At 52.8% G+C, this 18,883-nt stretch overlaps 6 protein-coding genes across 6 annotated transcripts; 4 read left to right on the forward strand and 2 right to left on the reverse strand.

The window, feature by feature from the left end:
- Positions 1 to 597: 597 nt before the first annotated feature.
- Positions 598 to 2,081, forward strand: V2A60_009897 (S8 family peptidase; the record flags this gene model as incomplete). The annotated part of the gene is made up of 4 exons (XM_083261161.1): positions 598 to 885; positions 954 to 1,139; positions 1,238 to 1,765; positions 1,887 to 2,081. 4 exons carry the CDS (start codon positions 598 to 600, stop codon positions 2,079 to 2,081), a joined length of 1,197 nt encoding a protein of 398 aa, XP_083117287.1.
- A 598-nt stretch (positions 2,082 to 2,679) lies between these two features.
- On the reverse strand, positions 2,680 to 9,210 carry V2A60_009898 (guanine nucleotide exchange factor DCK1; the record flags this gene model as incomplete). The annotated part of the gene is made up of 2 exons (XM_083261162.1): positions 2,680 to 8,844; positions 9,187 to 9,210. 2 exons carry the CDS (start codon positions 9,208 to 9,210, stop codon positions 2,680 to 2,682), a joined length of 6,189 nt encoding a protein of 2,062 aa, XP_083117288.1.
- Positions 9,211 to 11,443: 2,233 nt separating this feature from the next.
- Positions 11,444 to 12,250, forward strand: V2A60_009899 (acyl-CoA N-acyltransferase; the record flags this gene model as incomplete). Its single annotated transcript, XM_083261163.1, has 1 exon — positions 11,444 to 12,250. One exon carries the CDS (start codon positions 11,444 to 11,446, stop codon positions 12,248 to 12,250), a length of 807 nt encoding a protein of 268 aa, XP_083117289.1.
- A 568-nt stretch (positions 12,251 to 12,818) lies between these two features.
- Positions 12,819 to 13,788, reverse strand: V2A60_009900 (40S ribosomal protein uS7; the record flags this gene model as incomplete). Its single annotated transcript, XM_083261164.1, has 3 exons — positions 12,819 to 13,136; positions 13,320 to 13,503; positions 13,661 to 13,788. 3 exons carry the CDS (start codon positions 13,786 to 13,788, stop codon positions 12,819 to 12,821), a joined length of 630 nt encoding a protein of 209 aa, XP_083117290.1.
- Positions 13,789 to 14,116: 328 nt separating this feature from the next.
- On the forward strand, positions 14,117 to 14,564 carry V2A60_009901 (40S ribosomal protein eS25; the record flags this gene model as incomplete). The annotated part of the gene is made up of 3 exons (XM_083261165.1): positions 14,117 to 14,119; positions 14,220 to 14,481; positions 14,545 to 14,564. The coding sequence occupies 3 exons, from the start codon at positions 14,117 to 14,119 to the stop codon at positions 14,562 to 14,564; spliced, it is 285 nt and encodes a 94-aa protein (XP_083117291.1).
- Positions 14,565 to 17,121: 2,557 nt separating this feature from the next.
- On the forward strand, positions 17,122 to 18,491 carry V2A60_009902 (mitochondrial carrier domain-containing protein; the record flags this gene model as incomplete). Its single annotated transcript, XM_083261166.1, has 4 exons — positions 17,122 to 17,157; positions 17,434 to 17,455; positions 17,551 to 17,627; positions 17,682 to 18,491. The coding sequence occupies 4 exons, from the start codon at positions 17,122 to 17,124 to the stop codon at positions 18,489 to 18,491; spliced, it is 945 nt and encodes a 314-aa protein (XP_083117292.1).
- Positions 18,492 to 18,883: the final 392 nt, after the last annotated feature.

Below are 18,883 nucleotides of genomic sequence, written 5' to 3' on the forward strand. Positions count from 1 at the left end.
CTCTCAGGGATGATGGTATACCCCAAGTCTCGCAGAATATTGCTCAGGAGAACCAGAGGCCCGCTGCATCTTGGCCCATCCCTCCCATTTTGTCGCTCCCTGTATTCGAACAGAAAGAACATAATACGGCGGGCAATAATGGCCTGTGCTGCGTGACAAAACAGTCGCCTTCTCGATATTACCACATCCACAGGAGCCAAGAAACGCCAATGGCGAACTTGTCAATGCTTCGGCTCGTCACTGTGTGGCCCTACAGAGCTCGAGTCAGTCCCGAGCATCACAGCCTGTAGACTCCCCAGTGCCCTTAAATTTCCCCATCTTCAGCCACGAACAAAGTCGGATGTAGAGTAATATACTCTCCACCCGGGAACCAGTCGAATGGATGGATCTCGGCAACAATTCACGTTCAAGTCGTATCAAGACTCCCATCTACGAGAGCAAGATAAAATGCTCGAGTTCGCCGCTTGTTTTCTTTGGATGGTTCAGCGTTGATCGCCAGTGGTCGAATCACCCCCAGCATACACAACCAGTCTTTCTTTTTCTCTTTTTACTTCTCTTATTCTTTCGTTTCAAGACACTCTTTTTCCCACCACAATCATGCGTTTCTCATTCCTTGTCTCTCTTTTGCCGCTGGTCGCTGCCGTTCCGGCCGTCCGCAAGCGTGCCGTGCCCGCTCCCATACTGGCCCCCCGCGGCGAGCCCCAGGACCTCGTCGAAGGCAGCTACATTGTCAAGTTCAAGGACGGCACCGTGCTGACGGACCTCGAGGAGGCCTACAAGATGCTCGAACATGACCCCTCCAGCGTCTACTCGGATGGCGTCTTCACGGGCTTCGCCGGCGAGATGAGCAGCGATAGCCTCGATGCGATCCGCAACCACCCAGAGGTACATCCGCTCTTACATTCCCCCTTCCGCTCCTCAAAACACTCGCTAACAATATCGTCCCTGGTCAGGTCGAGTACATTGAGCAAGTCTCAATGGGGTCGGTCCAGGGGTATCTCTCCGAGGGCCAGGCACCGTGGGGCCTCGGCCGCATCTCTGCCCGCGGGCCGGGCAATCCTGACTATGTTTTCGATGAGAGCAGCGGCGAAGGCACCTGTAGCTACATTATTGACTCTGGGATCGACACCAATCACCCTGTAAGTTCTTTCCCCCTCCCTCCCCCCCCCCCATATCTCTCTCTCCCTCCCTCTCTCCTTCCGGTTCTGTCCTAACCCTGTTCCGCCCTCCCCCCCAGGACTTTGAAGGCCGCGCCACCTACCTCGGCCGCTTCGGCCCCGGCCCCGACTACGACGACTGCCAGCACGGCACGCACGTCGCCGGCACCGTCGGCAGCCGCACCTTTGGCGTGGCCAAGAAGACGCACCTGTACGGCATCAAGGTGCTCAGCGACATGTACCGCAACGGCTCGTGCGTCGGCTCCAGCGCCGACATGGTCAAGGCCGTCAACGTCGTCGCCCGCGACGCCGCCGGCCGGGACTGCCCCAAGGGCGTCGTCGTCAACATGAGCCTCGGCTGCCCCTACTCGCGGGCCCTCAACGACGCCGTCGACAACCTCGTCCGCCGCGGCATCTTCGTCGCCGTCGCCGCCGGCAACGCCAACAGGACCGCGTCCGACATCTCCCCGGCCTCGGCCGGCGGCGCCTGCAACGTCGGCGGCAGCGACTACTACGACAACCGCTACATCCAGTCCAACTGGGGCTCCAGCGTCGACATTTCCGCACCCGCCGTCAACATTGCCTCGACCCTCCCCGGAGGCGGCTGGGTAAGTGCTTAAACGCTCTCCTTGTTTTTTATTTTTTTACTTTTTTTCCCTGGCATATATATATGTGAATACGCATGTTTCTCGCCGGAGATGACGAGCTAACGTGCACGCCAATATCTAGGGCGGCATGACCGGCACGTCCATGGCCAGTCCTCACATCGCTGGTCTAGCAGCTTACCTCGCCGCCAAGGATGGTACCTCCGGATCCGAGCTCTGCAAATCTATCCAGCAGTTGGCCATGAAAAACGCCCCCATCAATAACCAGGTTCAGGACACCACGAACTTGATTGCCTTCAACGACAACCCATATGTCTAAACTTTCAAATGACACGTTACGGGACTTGTAAATTCATGGGATGCTGACGGGGACCGGGAAACTAAATGCATATGAGCAATCTTACTTTCTATGTATATATATATGTACATACCTACATAGTAGTGTGTATGATGGAAATTTTCAAGCGCGTCAAGTTTTGCTCTCTTCTGTGTCACCAACTTTATAAATTAGGCGTCAAGCGCAATATACTGCATGAACGATGCGGCAACTATGTGAATTCTTTTTGGATATAATAACGAAATGCTAATTGCAGATGAGAAGAGAAAAAAGGAAACAGGAGTTCGACCCGCGGTATATGACACAAAAATCCTTGTGGCAGACCCCTAGTGACCAGTGGTATCCAGAACACCTAGCTGTAAAGAGCCAGAAAATAAGTACATGTATGTAGAAGTTCGAGAGCCGAGAAAGAAAAAGAGAAATCAAGAAAGAAATTCGGGCGACGCTCTGTTATATAGTATTTGCCATAGGGAGAAATCGATGAGGAAACAACGAATGCAAAGTTCGCTAGCAAGCCGAAACAAAAAAGATGTAAAACAGAACTGAAATGAAATCGGGAATTATCGCTTTGTTCTTGTTCTTATTCTTCATCGACACTGCCCATGACCGCATTGTTCTTGTTTTTTATGCCGAGCTTGAGCATGCTAAACCTCTTCCGCACGCTACTGCCGCGCTTCATTAAGGCAGACCCTCTCGTGGAGGTGTCTTGATCATCCTGCGACTGGCGTCTTTCGGTGCTTGTGGAACTGCCTCGTCGCTCTCCATTGCTAGCGTCGCTCGAGTGGGATCGAAAGATGGCCTGTCGCATGGAATTTTCTTTGCTGAGACTTCGTTTGTGGCTGTGGCTCTTTGGTGATTCATTGATACCGTTCAAGTCGGCTTGGTGATCGATACTATTCTTCTTGCCTAGAAAGCTCAAGCGTGTACCTCGCGGCTGCTGTAGAGAGACGCGACGAACAACCGAGGCTTCCTCCAGTTTTGTACCGCCATTCGGGGAGACAACAGTTTGCCACCGAGGGCTCTGTTCAATAGAAGGCGACGTGCCTCTGAAAGTAGTCGACGGCGTAGATACTAATTCTTTGACCGGTGGCGGGGGAGCAAAGGTGAGAATCTCGGGGGCAAAAGTGCTCTCAAAGTGTCGAATCAGTTCATCATACCTGCTGGCAGCAAAAGGGTCAGGTTTGGTTCGCGCAAACAGCGCCAAGCACCTCTTGAGCAGCATGGCATGGTCGATGAGGCCCGTCTTGATAGCTGCGTTGCTAGGACTGAGCTCTACTTCGTCCCCGTTCTCCTCATCGTCATCATCGTCGTCCTCTTCATCGTCGCTCTTTGGTTCGGGCAGAAGCTTGCGGTAGCAAGCCACACTTTGATCAGAATTGGGGTTAACCGAAACTGCTACAGCGTCTAGAAGCAGCTGCATGTTTTGTTCCTCGCCTTCCGCTATGCGACGCTCCAAAGAAGCCATCTCCTGCGTCTTGCGCACGATGCGCTCCAGTGCAGTCTCATGCGCAGACAAATGAAGTTCGTTGACATCAATAATTTCACTTCGGCGAAGAATTGTCGGAAAGGGTTCCGCCGCTGTGAAAACTAATTTCTGGGAGTAATGCTCTTCGACAGGTCCAGAGGTGCTACGTTTAGCGGTGATGGAGAATAATTGCGGATGAGAAGAAAGCAAGAAGTCGCGAATAACCTGCGGGACGCGGGTTCGCTGATAGATTTGATGAGACAGATCCCGGTGTGGAGTCACTACAGAGATGACCAGGAACTGTCCTTCAACTTCCTCGCCATCCTCTGTCGTGATAATCTTCGCGGACGGATACTGCGCCTGCATCCTGTCCGTAAACGATGCAGCACGTTCGCCTGGAGAACCTTCATAGATGTATTGCTTGTCTCGAAGGGTAGTCGGGAAGCCAAGGCCACGATAAATAACCTTGAAGTATTTGGGGACGAGTTTCTCGCTCTTGGAGATGGTTTCGTAGATGGTGGCAATCGCGCGCTCGGCTCGCGCGAGCTTGGCAAAGTCATATATGTTCGTTTCATACTGAGCCTGAAGCTCCTTGTAGGCAGTCAAGGCATTACTCCAAGACTCGCCTTCTTCGAAATGCTTGATCATGTCAAAATATATCCTTTCTTTGCGCTCGAAATGTGTTTGGGCTGGGTATGCCGGATCAACCATTGCCCCAGCCTCTCGGTTCGGATCCCAATCATAGAGTTCAGCGTGCAGGCGCAGTGCCAAACCAGCCTCGGCGTGGTTACGTGATTCGGCCTGCAGAGTTGCCAACTGGTGAACATATCGCACGAAAATTTCCTCCTTTTGCATATCCCGAAGGAACTCCATAAGGCGAAGTCGATTGATAATATCCGACGCTCCACTTCCGCTGTCACCGCTGTGTACAGCGACTAACAGATCCAGGAACTCATCCAGAGTTCCGGTAAGGTCCTCGAGAGCTTCTGTCAAGGACTCATCGTTATCTCCAGCGAGGGCAATGAATCTTTCCATCAATTCCCCGAGAAAAAGCTTTTGCAAAACGCTCTCCGTCAAAGGCTTTGTTTTGAAGTAAGCGTCAAGACAGTCGACCATTTCTGTTTGGATGACAGAGAGATCCTCGCTCAAAGTCCACTCGCTGACAATCATAGTTTGCAAGACTTCGACAGCCATTCTTCTCAAGCCCTCATGCACACTCAGGCACAGCTCTACAATTGGCCCAACAAGACCAGGAACATACTGGACTTGGTAACCGCCCATCTTGGCCAGTCCGTATCTAGTGCGTTCTTCATTGCTTGCTTCCCATCCAATTGCCTCCCACGTCCTACGTAGAAGGGCAGCACCATCCTCACGCACATCGCCAGCAATCTTCCAAACAGCCCTTCTCTTCTGCTCTGGGAAAGTCTCCAAAGCAAGTGAAGGACTTCCAACAAGTTTGAGCAACGCCTCAAAGAACATTCTCCACAGGTCGGTATTGAAAGTTTCGGCATCATCCGGGTGGGGGAGGAAAGACTCCAAAAGAATTGTAGCCAAGTACTGGAGAGTGCGCATGGCAGATTTGTGATGATAAATGTGTACACTTAACCAGCCCTCTGGGAATGCCTCTCCCTTCAAAATGCTCATTTGCACTCGGAGCACATTCTCCAATATGGTCTGAATGTTGCTGTCGGCCAATTCCAATTGCATCCCCACGGACGAACTCGAGATGGCCGACAGGATGGCGGATAGTTCAGCCAAAGACTCGTCAAAGTCCACAGTCTGTACAGTCGCTTTCGATGGAAACGGGTAGGAGGAAGGAAACAGAAGCGACAGTTTCTTTCGTGCTGGCGGGGGTGATGCCAAGATTGATAAATAGGAGTCAATGACGCGGGGGGCATGGTCCGGAATTTCAGGACCAATGTAGTCGAGCTGGTTGGCAAGAATAGAGCAGCATAGTCGAATTTGGTTTCTCCACTGATCCGTCATGTCTGGGCAATGACCCCAATGAGGGCTAATCCACCGAACTGTATTGGCGCTGAGAGCTGATCTCTGGTCAGGGTGGCTAAAAATATCCAGCTTGGAGTAGTTGATAATGAGAACGAGCTTATACAAAGTCAGCTTGCCTTTGACGTCGGTGCAAGAGTCCATAAAATCAATGGCGATATGAAGAATTTCTTCAGCTGTAAGCATGTCCCTAAGCTCAGGGAGCCATGTATGGAAGTGCTGCACAACCAGGGTCTGGCTACCAACCAGTACAGGGGCCGGGTTTCGCATCATTTCTTCAAGAGCCTTGAAAATGGATCGTAGCTGCTTCGTGAAGCCCTGTGCCGAAGTCTTGATACCAATTCCTGCCTCCTTCGCTCGCTGTTGACTGCGCGCTTGTGTAATGAACTTGAGAATATGCCTGACAATCTTGAAAGTAGACCTTAGCTTGCGAGCAGTCTCAGTCTCTGTTGGATGTTGAAGCAATCGTGCAAGAGCGCGAACAAGACAAGACGCCGCAAAGGGATATTTAAATTGCTTCTCGGCATACTGATCAACCAGGGGAACCAGGTTGAAACGTCTGTCGTGAACAATACCCAGTACCCTAACCAGAGCCGTGAAGACAAGATCCTCGTACTCGTTGTTGCCGGAATGTTCAACCAAGATACCAAATAACCCGTCGAGAATGTCGCCAAGTAGCTTAACGACCTCGATTTCTGGTACGAAATTGATTTGGCGCAGAACAGCGGTGAGATCCTCCTGAGAAAGTTCTCTCCACTTCAGCAGACCAAGGACTACGCGGTCTTGGGAGAAACGCGTGCTGCACAAGAATGTATCAATGAGCAGTAATGCAAGCGGGCCGGTCACTTCAACAGAGCGCTCGTCCTTGCCTCTTGGTGCCCAGACAGTGGAAAGATAGCCGCCTTTGCCGGTCGGACCGGCCTGTGCTGTTGAGGTATGCTCATCTATCTTATAGAGCAGCAACCCGTGAGGTCCGTCACGAATGAACGCTTCTCGGTCCCAAAGGGGTATGTGTGCGACAGCGAATGGGGGGCTTGGCATGTCGCTCACAAACATGACAACATGGGCACCAGCAACATCGTCTGCGGGTAGCGATAGACGAAGTGTCTGGTTCCACGCCTCACCACGCTCGGTAGCGACAGATTTGAAGGTAGTCATGCCACTGCTATTTGAGGATGGGAAGATGCAATTTTCAATCTTTGTTCCGGATCGATGTCGAACCTCCAGCGTCACTTGCAAATTCGACGCCTGCATTCCAGGCGGCATACTGGTAGCACTTCCCCCGTATCTAGAGAGGAGATTTTGCTTCGCAAGAGCTGCCGTGTTAACTGTCAAGTAAATGTCGGATCTAGGTCGCGTTGGTGCGCCAGCAAACCCAATTCTGCTCGTTTTAGACACTCCAGACAGGATTGTCGGTGTGGCTTTAATGAGGGCATCAGGGTCTGGGTGGTCAAAAGCCTTGAGAGACACTTGGAGTCGTTCGCCACGTCTCGCTCTCTCGAACGATTCAGACGAGCTCCCCATGATTTCTCGAATTAGAGGATCCCACTCTTCCCCCATTTCTTTTTCGGCTGTGGGTCTTGTGGAAGGTGCCCAGATACTAATAACGTGCTCGATCTCTTCGTCTTGTTTCATAATGGCGTTGAGTTTCATAACGCCAACACCAACGGTGCGTTGGGCCGTTTGAACTTCGTCAACCGCCATACTGACTTGCGAGCCAGCAGTGCTTGGCGGGCCATGCTCATCTCGGCTTGCTGTCCGGTTGGAGTAAGGTCGATCTCCGCCTTGCTGCTCATTGACAGCATCCATTTTGGAAAAATGAGAGCCTCGTGAGAACGTAGATCTCGTGGATTTAGCGGCCCACATGAAGCTTCTTCTGGTGCCTTTGCCACCACCAATTGGTAGCGATTTGGTGTGTTCCCGTGTGTAGTAGTTGTCACCTAAGCTGCCTAACCTCGTCTGGGAAGGCAGCATTTCGATTCGTTGAGGGGACAGAACTTTGACGACTAGGTAAAGATCCGATTCGGCGGCAGGGACGTCACCTATATCGATACTGGACAGGTCGGTGAAGAGTGTTCGCGTAGCACCATCCTGCATGAGGCTACCCATAGTGCGACCTGCCGGGACGTCGATGCTGAAGGCTTCTGAGAGACTGATGGGCTTGCCATGGTGCGGTTTGCTGACCAGGTGGGCAGTGAGGCAGGTTTCCTCTGTAGATGTGCCAGCAAAGCCTTTCATGTCTAGAAGCAGATGGTGTAAACTGGCGAGCTCGATGATTGGTTTTGGGGGCTCGTCAAGAACACTCATGCTAGACTGGAGTTCTGTAAGAGCCACAGCAGAGTCCTCGCCAGTCAAGATGCGACCACGAGCGGCGGGATCACGCACAATGACCTCACCACCGCAGAGCTTGTTGACTTGGACCAGGTCCCATACCGTCTTCTCTCGAAGGATCTCGTATTCGCTGGCAGTGAGAACATTATACAGAAACTGCTGGCGGTGCAGGTTCAGCTTGGTGATGAGCTGGGAGAGCTTGTCGAGCTTGGCGTATTCCCTGTCGAGAAGAAGCTGGTGGAGGTTCTTGGAGTGCCATTCGCGCAGGCAGGAAGAAATTTCGTCTATTAAGGGTTCGGAGGCGGATGTGGGTGTTTCGTCGCCAATCTTAAGCATTGGTACAGGGGCTGGCGGTCGTGGCATTTTCGGATCGCGCTTGATGGGCACCGAGAGCTTCGTACCGGCGCCTTGGGAGAGTTCTTGCAGAGGCGTCCGGCGTTTGCGTGTGGACCTTGTCTTGGTTTGTTGGTGCGTGTTCTCTACATCACTTTCAAGGCCGCCTTTGGCCGAATCCTCGGACACGTTCTCATCGTATTGGACATCTCGGTCAGCTTGGGCCGTCTCGTTGTCTCCGTCCTCGGACTCGCCCAGCATCTCGCGAACTTGGACGCAGCTGCGAGGAAAGATGCCGCTAAAGACTCTGGCCTCGAGGGTCTGGCCCTGGACAGAGGTGAGGCCGGCAAGCAGGCTGGGAGGGGCAACGAGGTAGCCTCTCAGCCAGTTGCCGTCGGCAGTCTCTTCGATAATGTACAACTCATCGCCAATCTCGAGGGGGAGGTCGGCAGGTCGTTGGGCGGTGAAGGGAAAAGTTGCAACGGCAAAGGCGATGCGCGGGAGCGGGTGCCAAGGCATGGCAGATGCGTTGGCAGCGAGCGTCGACGGCCCGACAAGTCTAGCAGAAGCAGCCTGGATCCAATTGCTGTACAGGTCGGGATGCGATTGGGCCTAATAAGAGGCTATATATACAGGTGGCCAGCCGGCGGAGACTGAGGTTGCTGGCGGCCGGGGAGCAACGCTAGCAACAACATGAAGCTCCGATAGGTAAGGAAAAGCCAAAACGGTACGTATCCTGTTGGAGGTTGGTGAAGGAGAATTTCGAGACGAGACTGCAGAGAGGGGGATAAAAAGAAAAGAGCAGCTACCGAGAAGCATTCAACGCTCGGGGGGTGGGAAACGTGGGTGGGCAAAAAGCCCTTGAGGTTGGGGGGTTCTTGCGCAGACCCCTGAACAAGAGGCGAGAAAATGGGGAAGCTACCTGCGTATGTAGGTACATGTTTACTAGCCTACCTTTGTCTTGGCCGGAAAGTACATCATGCGGTGGTGTTAGTTACCTGTAAGTAGTACTAAGGTAAGTTAGTAGTGCGGCTACTTACCTACCTACCTGGCAGGTGCCTTAGCGGTACCGGGGCACGCTAAAGGCGAGTGGATGTACGGATTACGGAGTACGGATTATGCATGGCAGATTTGGCAAATGGTGGCTGGTGATGGTTCGTAAAGTGCTTGGTACCTGACTCCAGGCCGACCATGCTTGCATAATGCCACAAAAAAAAGAGAGCGCGGATAAAATCATGGTAATATGTCTCGGCGCCTCTGCACAGGATGAGTGAAGACATTGGCATCCCAAGCTTGTGCTGCAGAAAACATTACTAGTTTGCTACGAGACATGGACAGACAGCGACTACGTGGGTACTTACTCGGATGGCCATTCAGTACCTATTTACCTAGGTACTTACCTCAGGACTAAGTAAGTTGCATTTCAAGTGTCAAGATACATATCCAGGTACCAACGTACCTACCTACATAGGTACTTGGTAGATGACAGATATCAGCTATTGAACAATGACCCCAGGGCTACGTATTACAGTGTGCCCAACTGCACATCAGTCACTACCACTACATATCGAAAACTTGCCGCATGCCTTTGACGAGACAGTCTGAAAATCGAATCCCGCTAATCAATGCACCTTCTTCGTTTTTTCCTTCTTTGGGCGTGCACGGTGGCACTAGCTCATCGCCTGTGGGGGGGGGCAGACGGGGGGTTAATCTGGGACCAACGGCGCCTTAGGCTTTTTTCACAAGGAATAAAGTGAGTGGTTGGCCCCGGCTCAGCCATCTGCCATGCAGTTGGCAGGCATGAGGCAACTCGGTATCGAGTGATCCACGCTCAAATCAGGGGGCAACGACGACGGGGCATGGAAGAGGCAATGCCAGAGCCAGCCTCCCAGATTCCGAGATCCTTACACCCTACTCCCTACCTGTGTGCTGATTTCTCAAACAGACTAGACAATACATCAGAGGAAAGACATCGATTTCTACAGAAATCGAAGAGCGATATGGTTTGTTCTTGCAATCGCAACAGCGAAAGACAAGTCTAAGCGGTCCTTCGAGCCCCCTTATCTAATCCGTCCTCCGTACTACTCAAGTACTCGGTGAAGTACTTAGTGCTGTCAGAACTGCCGTCTGCCGCCCACCAGCGACTTTAGCACGGTGCGCTCTGGGTACCTTCCTAGGTACTGGGTCCGGGTCCGTGCAGAACGGGCTTTCATCATCAGTTCCATCCAATATCCAATGTTCTATGTATAACGGTATATTTGTCGCATTGATGAAGCTGCCTTGGTTACTGAGTAGTATGCATAGCCAATGAGCTTCCGACCCGATACCTGCGCTCGATAACGGAGGTGGTATGTCGGATACTTGCCTCCGGCTCATCGTCAGGTTATTGCCCAACGACGTAGGTACCTAGCTGCACGGGGAGGAAGGGGCGTGGAAGATGCACTGTGGAAAACTGGTAAATTGCAAGCCTCATCTGTCCTACACTCCATCGCCTACACATCACCCAAGCCCTTACCCACGCTATGCAATGCATGTTTCTTTTTTCCTCGCCGAGAGCCCACACGACCAATATGACCTATTTTGCGCGCGAGTCTTGTTTCAAAATCAAGACAGCATCTGCGACCGCAGACGCTTTTCCACATCGATCAACATGTTATAGGGTAGCTAGGACAACCGGCATGCAGCCAGACAGACGACCAGGCTTGTCATCTTGCCATGGAAGATAGATCACTCCACAGTCCACACAGCATTGGACAGGCTGTCTTGACAGCAGCTGCCCCCGAGCCCCCGTACGGAGACGACAGACACTTGTTTCAATGTAGTTGGTCTATTGACATCCATCCCGCACTGCAAGACGCCCGCGACCCTCACCGCCTCCCTCCGCAAAGACAGAAGAAAGTTCCAAGCCGAACCACCTGGCCGCTCTGGTCCGCCGCGAATTGGCCGCTCTGTTGCACTGGCGCTTGGCGGGTCTCTGACTCAACGTCATATCAAGATACTCATTGCTCTTCCTGTCGACGACCACACACCACCTCTTACCTCATTACCCCCCCCAATAGCAGTCATTGTCCATCAACATCGGGCATATAATAAAGTGTTTCAGAAAAAGCTGCCCTCGCACTTCCCCAGGTCCCCGGAGCTGCCTCCCCGCCTTGACAGCTCCCCCCCCGCCTCACCAGAGAACACCAAACTCTTGCCAAACGAAGACACCATGGGAACGCCATTCATCTCGCTCGTCGAGCCTAGCAAGCTCGAGGGCTACAAGCCGGGTTCCCCGCGCAAAGACCAGCCCGCCGGCATACCTTCCACTTTTCTCGACGCCATGGAGGTGCGCGAGGACGTCTTTGTCGAGGAGCAGAACGTCGCCGTCGAGAACGAGTTCGACGTCGACGACCCTCGCTGCTGCCACTGGGTCGCTTACGCCAGCGTCCACACCACCCAGGAGCCCGAGGTCCGCGACGACACTGGCGCCGTCATCCAACCGCGCAAGAGCTCCACGCGCAGCACCCCGATTGGCACCGTCCGCCTCGTGCCCTTCCCTCACAGCCCCCATCCCGTTCGCGGTGGCCGCTACTGGAACAACGTGCTCGAGGGCGAGGAACCCGACCCGTCCGGACAGCCGCCCGCCTTTGCCGCCGACCGGCCCACCACCTTCCACGACGGCCGAGAGTCCTACGTCAAGCTCGGTCGGCTCGCCGTCCAGAAAGGCTTTCGCGGCAACAGGATTGCCGGTTTGCTCGTCAGCACCGTCCTGCAGTGGCTCAAGGAGAACCCCGCATACTTTGACCCCAGCATCACCGAGCTGGGCCTCGAGCAGATGGGCGCCAGACGCGAGACCGAGATCCCCTCTTGGGGCGGCCTGGTCTGTGTCCACGCGCAGAAGCGAGTCCAGCCATTCTGGGAGCGTTGCGGCTTCAACCTCGACGAAGGCATGGGGACTTGGTATGAAGAGGGCATACTTCACGTGGGCATGTTCCAGCGCCTGTCTATCGGAGAGAAGAAGCTACGACTTTATTGATACATAGCCGAGGCGGCCACCCTGTGGAATTTTATAGAGCTTATGACTTTACGTGACCCGAATGAATGCACATATACGATTCTGCTGGAGTCGATCAACATTTGCCTTGCTACCCAAACGAGCTAACAGAAGAGTGTTCACTCTGTGGCATTATGGAGTAACGCATTGGAATCTACTTAATACATTGCTAGGTGGACAGAACACGCTAGGATACATCGTGTGTGACAGAAGCGTATATTCAGCCAATCGCCTTGTCACGAGCAGAAACTACAACCTTGACGCATGGAACCAATCAATGCCAATAGGTCAACATCGCCCTTCAACGATAACCAGCTTCGTACACACGCCCAAGTCACAATATTCAACCCACACTAAGTTAACAATTTGACAATCGTTAGGTCAATAGGCTTCATCAGAGCCTAGTTTTATTGAGACTAGAGACATTTTTTATAACAATCCATAGCCGCGTTCCCAGACCCGAAACGCAAAAATGCAATTCTGTAATATCCCAGAACCACGCAAAAGCCGCACTCCATCCAGCCATGAAAATCCATTTTTGTGAAACCCTCTATCGGTTGCTCTTGGCCACACGCTCCAGCTCATCCTTCTTCTTGATAGCGTACGAGTTGCTGCTGCCCTTGGCGGCGTTGATCAGCTCCTCGGCAAGGCACTCGGCAATGGACTTGACGTTGCGGAAGGCGGCCTCACGGGCACCGGTGGTGAGAAGGGCAATGGCCTGGTTGACTCTGCGGAGGGGGGAAACATCGACGGCCTGGCGACGGACGGTACCGGCGGAACCGATACGGGTAGAGTCTTCGCGGGGACCGCAGTTGACAATGGCGTCAACGGCGACCTGGATGGGGTTCTGGTCGGTCATGAGGTGGATCTAGAAGATTTCTTTGGGTTAGCGAGCCGTCCGATGCGTTCGTGCTGTCCGCTGCTTCCACAGCGTGTCCAATTCGCTTCAGCGTGCCTGACGGCTTCGTCGGTTTGCGTGCCTGTCATTGGCGTGATGCGAGTTTTCCTCACGGGGAATCAGGTCCGGTTGGGGAGGTAGGTCGTCACTCACGATCTCGAAGGCGTGGTCGACAATGCGGACAGCCATGAGCTTCTTGCCGTTGTTGCGGCCGTGCATCATCAGAGAGTTGGTGAGACGCTCAATGATGGGGCAGCTGGCCTTGCGGAAGCGCTTGGCGGCATACTTGCCGGCGGAGTGCGTGACATAGACGGGCTTGCTCAGGTAGATGTAGTCGCTATATGAATCAATCCGTCAGAATACTCGTTGCAGTTCCGGCTCCACGGCGCAGGCGAGGAGAGAAGTTCCTTCGCATCGGCTATCGTTTCCTTCCCCCCCTTCTCTCTCTCGCTTGGCCGCTCGCGCATACGCAGCAGTTCAGGGTCAAAACGTACGTCAGAGAGATGTCGCGAACCTCGACATCGTAGTCCCACTTGTTGAACAGCTTTACGTTGCCAACCTCCTTGGCAACATCCTTGGGAAGGACGCTGGGGAGAACGTCGATATCACCGCCCTCAGACATTTTGAATATAAGCAGTCGATGTTTCCGTGGATGGCGGGGGACTGCGGTTAGTATGCTCGGGTTGTCGTGATAGTATTTTTCATAAAGTTGGAGGTCTGGCTCGGCAGAGGAGGGTTTGGTAAATTTTGGTGGGTGCCGTACAGGCCAATCAGATGCGGAGAAGAATTGGGTGCGTACCCTACACGCCGCCAATGTTAGGGCAAGCCTGCCCTGCCACCGCCCGCCGGTGGTGCGGGACCCATCGCCAAAGTGGTAAGTCAACTCTACGGCGTTGGCGAAAAATCGTGTTCCTCCACACTCCGTCAACGTCAAATCACATCACATCAAAATGGTACGCTCTCACCCGCCTACGACGACGAATTCGCTCGCCTGAACGATCTGAACATACAGAGAGCATTGAACTAACATTCGATTTTTTTTTCTCGCTGTAGGCGCCTGCTGCTGGAGCTAAGAAGCAAAAGAAGAAGTGGTCGAAGGGCAAGGTCAAGGACAAGGCCCAGCACGCCGTCATCCTCGACAAGAGCACCTCTGAGAAGCTCTACAAGGATGTCCAGTCCTACCGCCTCGTCACCGTCGCTGTTCTCGTCGACCGCATGAAGATCAACGGCTCTCTGGCCCGCAAGTGCATCGCCGACCTCGAGGAGAAGGGCATGATCAAGCCTGTCACTACACACAGCAAGATGAAGATCTACAGTATGCGACCGCCCCTATAAACTTGCTCGGCGACTAGAACGCAACGCTAACATTCTCTCACAGCCCGCGCCATTGCTGCTTAAGCGAATTTCAATCAAGATGTTTTCTGGAAGTTTGGAGTCATTATGGCCTGAATGATATATGGCCGAGGGATGGGGAAAAGATACAAGGCAAACAACTGCCTGGTTGGGACGCTTTTCATACTCGGTTAAGCATACCTAGAAACCGAATTTGCATGAGCAAACGGCAACGGAATGAAATAAAAAAAACTCTTCATGACAATCGCTGTGGTACACCGTGACTGCTTCGACCTTCAAGGATGATTCTAGTGAGACAAGCCGTAGCAGGCAGTTGGGCAAGTCTGGTAATTGTTGGGGGGACGATACCTACTGGTGAAACACCACAAACGTCGGTATTCCCACGGTCATGTTCATCGACCATGACTCTTGTATATTTGTACTGACGCCTCTCTATTAGTACGGCGCGGAATTATGCTCTATTTAATTCTCCAACACAATTGAAATCGATTCACAAGACCAACGTTCACGCATGATGCAATACGTTCGTGGCAGCGGCCGGAGCATGTACAGAAGATCACGTGACACATCACGGGATCGCAGACAAGCCATATCAAAGGCCTGCAGCCTTGCAGATAATTACGCCGTCAGTCTGGGATTGGAAATGTAATCCCGTCGTTGACATATTTTGTTCTTATCCAGAAAATATGAGCAAGGAAGCGAGAAACAATATCCCTGTTGCGCACTTAAGCATGTGATCGCTGGAGACTGGCCGCCGCCACGCATACTAACCGGTAATCCGAAGTGGTACATGTCTACTTTGCCAGGAGTTCCTAGTTTCCACTATTGGCATGTTGTATGATAATACAAATGAAGCCTTTCAGCATACGAGTAGAATAGGAGAGCTCTTTGCATGCTTAAATAGCTTGTGGCTTTTGGGCGTACATCTGGCTACGGTCAAAGCTCGCGGTTTCATGCGACACCAGCAATCAGCAAAGACCCAGCAAGGTGGGCGGTCGGCTAGCCGGGATTTTGGCGGGATTGAAACAACTGCCCAAATTGTGGGCGAGGGCGATACGAACCAACCTATATGAAAGCGCTACGTTGCAATTGGTGTTCCGACATCTGATGACGGCTGTGGCCGTACCAGATGACAGCGCCACATGCTCCTGCAATACTTTCCTCCGTGTCCTCTTATTATTTCTCTACGCCGTCACTCGACGAAGTAGGACAACTGCGCTTGTCCTTCTGGAATTCGATTAGCGGCTTTTCCGGGTGAAAGGGGTTGCAAGGGGCATGGCGCAAGACAGGGGCCGGCAGGCTGGCTCGGCGCAACCGCTGTTTGGTGGATCCCCGGGAAAAAAAATAGAATGCCAGCGATTAGGCTGAGGCATGTAAGTAGCTTCATGTACCTAGAGGCTAGGATGTGGTGCAGGAGGATGTAGTTGGGTAAAAAAGAAATGATGATAGAATTATGAAAAATAGGGATGAGAAGACCCGTGAAAAGAAATATGGTTCGTTTGCAGATATTGAACAAAATGACATCTTGTTTCCAATCCAAGGCCCATGGAGTGGATTCGAGTTAGATTATCCAAGGATGGTGAGGAGCTGTTGTCAGGGAAATGATAAAAAAGATTGAGTGGCAATTGAGATTCAGTGGTTCGGGGCGCATGGTGATCTATTTGTTAAGCCGTCTCAATAGCAATATTCAGGTACAATAGTGGTACAATGTCTCGAGATCTCCAAGGGTGAAGCAGGGACTGACCGAGGCTCACTATTGGCTTACCTATGTGTCAGCTGTGGCCACATAGGTGCCCAGTTATTACTGTAGCGGGTGGTGAGGTGGGAGACTGGCAACGGAGCCGACTACCTTCCTGGGTGATAGGAACGGGTATCTGAGAGCGCAGCATCGGACAACAGTCGTTGATAGCAGGCAGAGGAGGGGAAATCTCCGTGGAAATTCTATTGCGGTATGGGGGGATTGAGTACTTGATAGAGGTCCCAGATACGAGGCAACTACTGAGTACCTTGCCTACATAGGTACAGATTACCTATCTTACTAGTACCTACAAGTACTTACCAACCTACCTACCCAGGTTGCTGTGAGAGTCAGTTGGTGGCTTTGCAGGTACCGCGTAGCAGTCCAGCCAGCCAAAAGGAACATCGGGGCGAACCGGTAACTTTGCTGTCCTAGTGAGGTACCAGGTGACGGCGTGGGCCTTGCCATGGCCGCCCCGTGACAGAATGGGGGGGAAGCCGGGACCTCCTTTGTAGGGGGGCTCTACGGCGGGATATTTGGACACCAGAGCTTGTTGGCCTCAGACCTCCTTCTGGCCTCAGGCGCAAACTCCACTGTTGCCATGGAAAAAGTCCCTGGGAGGCGCTCAGTTAGTAACTGGCTCTAGCGCAGGCCCGGAAAGACTCGCTCTAAGAAAACTTGTCCCTTTGGCTAGACCCGCAGTAATTTTTTTTCGCTCCCCCCAACCCTGCCACCCGGCCATCGAGCAGAATTTATTTCACTCGACTTCCCCAGACACACTTCTCTTCCTTTCTTCTCCATCCCCAACTCTCCCCTCAGTCCTTTCTTGTTTTTTTCCGGGAAAGCACCTGAACAACCGTCATCATGTCTCAAGAGAAGCCTAAGGTCCTGGGCATGCCCGTAAGTCTTTACAGCTCTTTTCGCTACGTTGCCGGAAATGCCGCGTTATGCCGTCGTCGTTCGGAACAAAGGGGGAAAAGTCGGCCATTGAAGCTGCATCTGCGTTGGGGGCCAATTGAGCCGCGATGCATCGCCAATGCCTTTCGTGGAATGCTGCGCTTTCTCTATCCGCCTCAATCTCTCCCTTTGCACGACAGGCGTAACGCGACAAAATTTTCATGGCCTACGGCTACACGCTCAGTTACCCCTGGACACACCTGCTAACCAACGTGATAGCCCTTCGTTGCCGACTTCCTGAGTACGTTTCATCCACTGTCAACCGTAGCTCGACAGTCGCCATCAATCGAAGCAACATTTCAAGTTTTCTGAATTGAATACTAATATGCTCTCCAGTGGGTGGTGTTTCCGCCGCCGTCTCGAAGACTGCTGCTGCTCCCATCGAGCGTGTCAAGCTTCTCATCCAGAACCAGGTCAGTTGCGTCCATAGATCCGAACCCAGTGCACATCCCTAACAGTTCAAACAGGATGAGATGATCAAGTCTGGCCGTCTCGACCGCCGCTACAACGGTATCGTCGAGTGCTTCCGCCGTACCGCTGCTGATGAGGGTGTTCTCTCCCTGTGGCGTGGTAACACCGCCAACGTCATCCGTTACTTCCCTACCCAGGCCCTGAACTTCGCTTTCCGTGACAAGTTCAAGAAGATGTTCGGCTTCAAGAAGGACCGTGATGGCTACGCCTGGTGGATGGCTGGTAACCTTGCCTCCGGTGGTGCTGCTGGTGCCACTTCTATGCTTTTCGTCTACTCCCTTGACTACGCCCGTACCCGTCTTGCCAACGATGCCAAGAACGCCTCCAAGGGTGGCGAGCGTCAGTTCAACGGTCTCATTGACGTCTACCGCAAGACCCTCGCTTCCGACGGTATTGCCGGTCTCTACCGTGGTTTCATGCCCTCCGTCGCTGGTATTGTCGTCTACCGTGGTCTCTACTTCGGCATGTACGACTCCCTCAAGCCCGTCCTTCTCACTGGTTCCCTCGAGGACAACTTCCTTGCCTCCTTCCTCCTCGGTTGGGGTGTCACCACCGGTGCCGGTATTGCTGCTTACCCTCTTGACACCATCCGTCGTCGCATGATGATGACTTCTGGTGAGGCCGTCAAGTACAAGAACTCCTTCGACGCTGCCCGCCAGATCATTGCTGCCAACGGTGTCAAGTCCCTCTTCAACGGTGCCGGTGCCAACATTCTCCGTGGTGTTGCCGGTGCTGGTGTCCTGTCCATCTACGACAAGCTCCAGGTCCTCATGTTCGGCAAGGCCTTCAAGGGCGGCTCCGGCTAAATGCCATGCTCCCTATAATCACTGTATAGACACTGTTTTTAGTTGGGAAAGGATTACTCAGGGGGATTCAAAAATGGAGAGATGGGAAGTTTGACAGTGAGGGAAGTTGGGGTAGATACCCTGACACTCTGTCATGTGCAACAGCTGATGCGCGGATTAGAATGGCATTGGCATGGCGCATTTCTCTTTTATGGCTCTGCCAAAGACTTTCTAGTCGCTGTAATTTATACACCTACGCAATTTCCCTTGTTGTTAGATTACCGAACTTTGGTTCTTAATACTCGTCTGTTTTCTCTTTTGTGACCTGTCTCGTCTTGTCATTTCTGTGCTACTTGTGACTTCTTGTCGTAGAGGCTGCGTTTGTTGCTCGCCGGATGACTAACCTCACCTCT

The sequence above is a fragment of the Cordyceps javanica genome, chromosome 7, assembly GCF_051103115.1.
Source record: "Cordyceps javanica chromosome 7, complete sequence".
Lineage (NCBI taxonomy): Eukaryota > Fungi > Ascomycota > Sordariomycetes > Hypocreales > Cordycipitaceae > Cordyceps > Cordyceps javanica.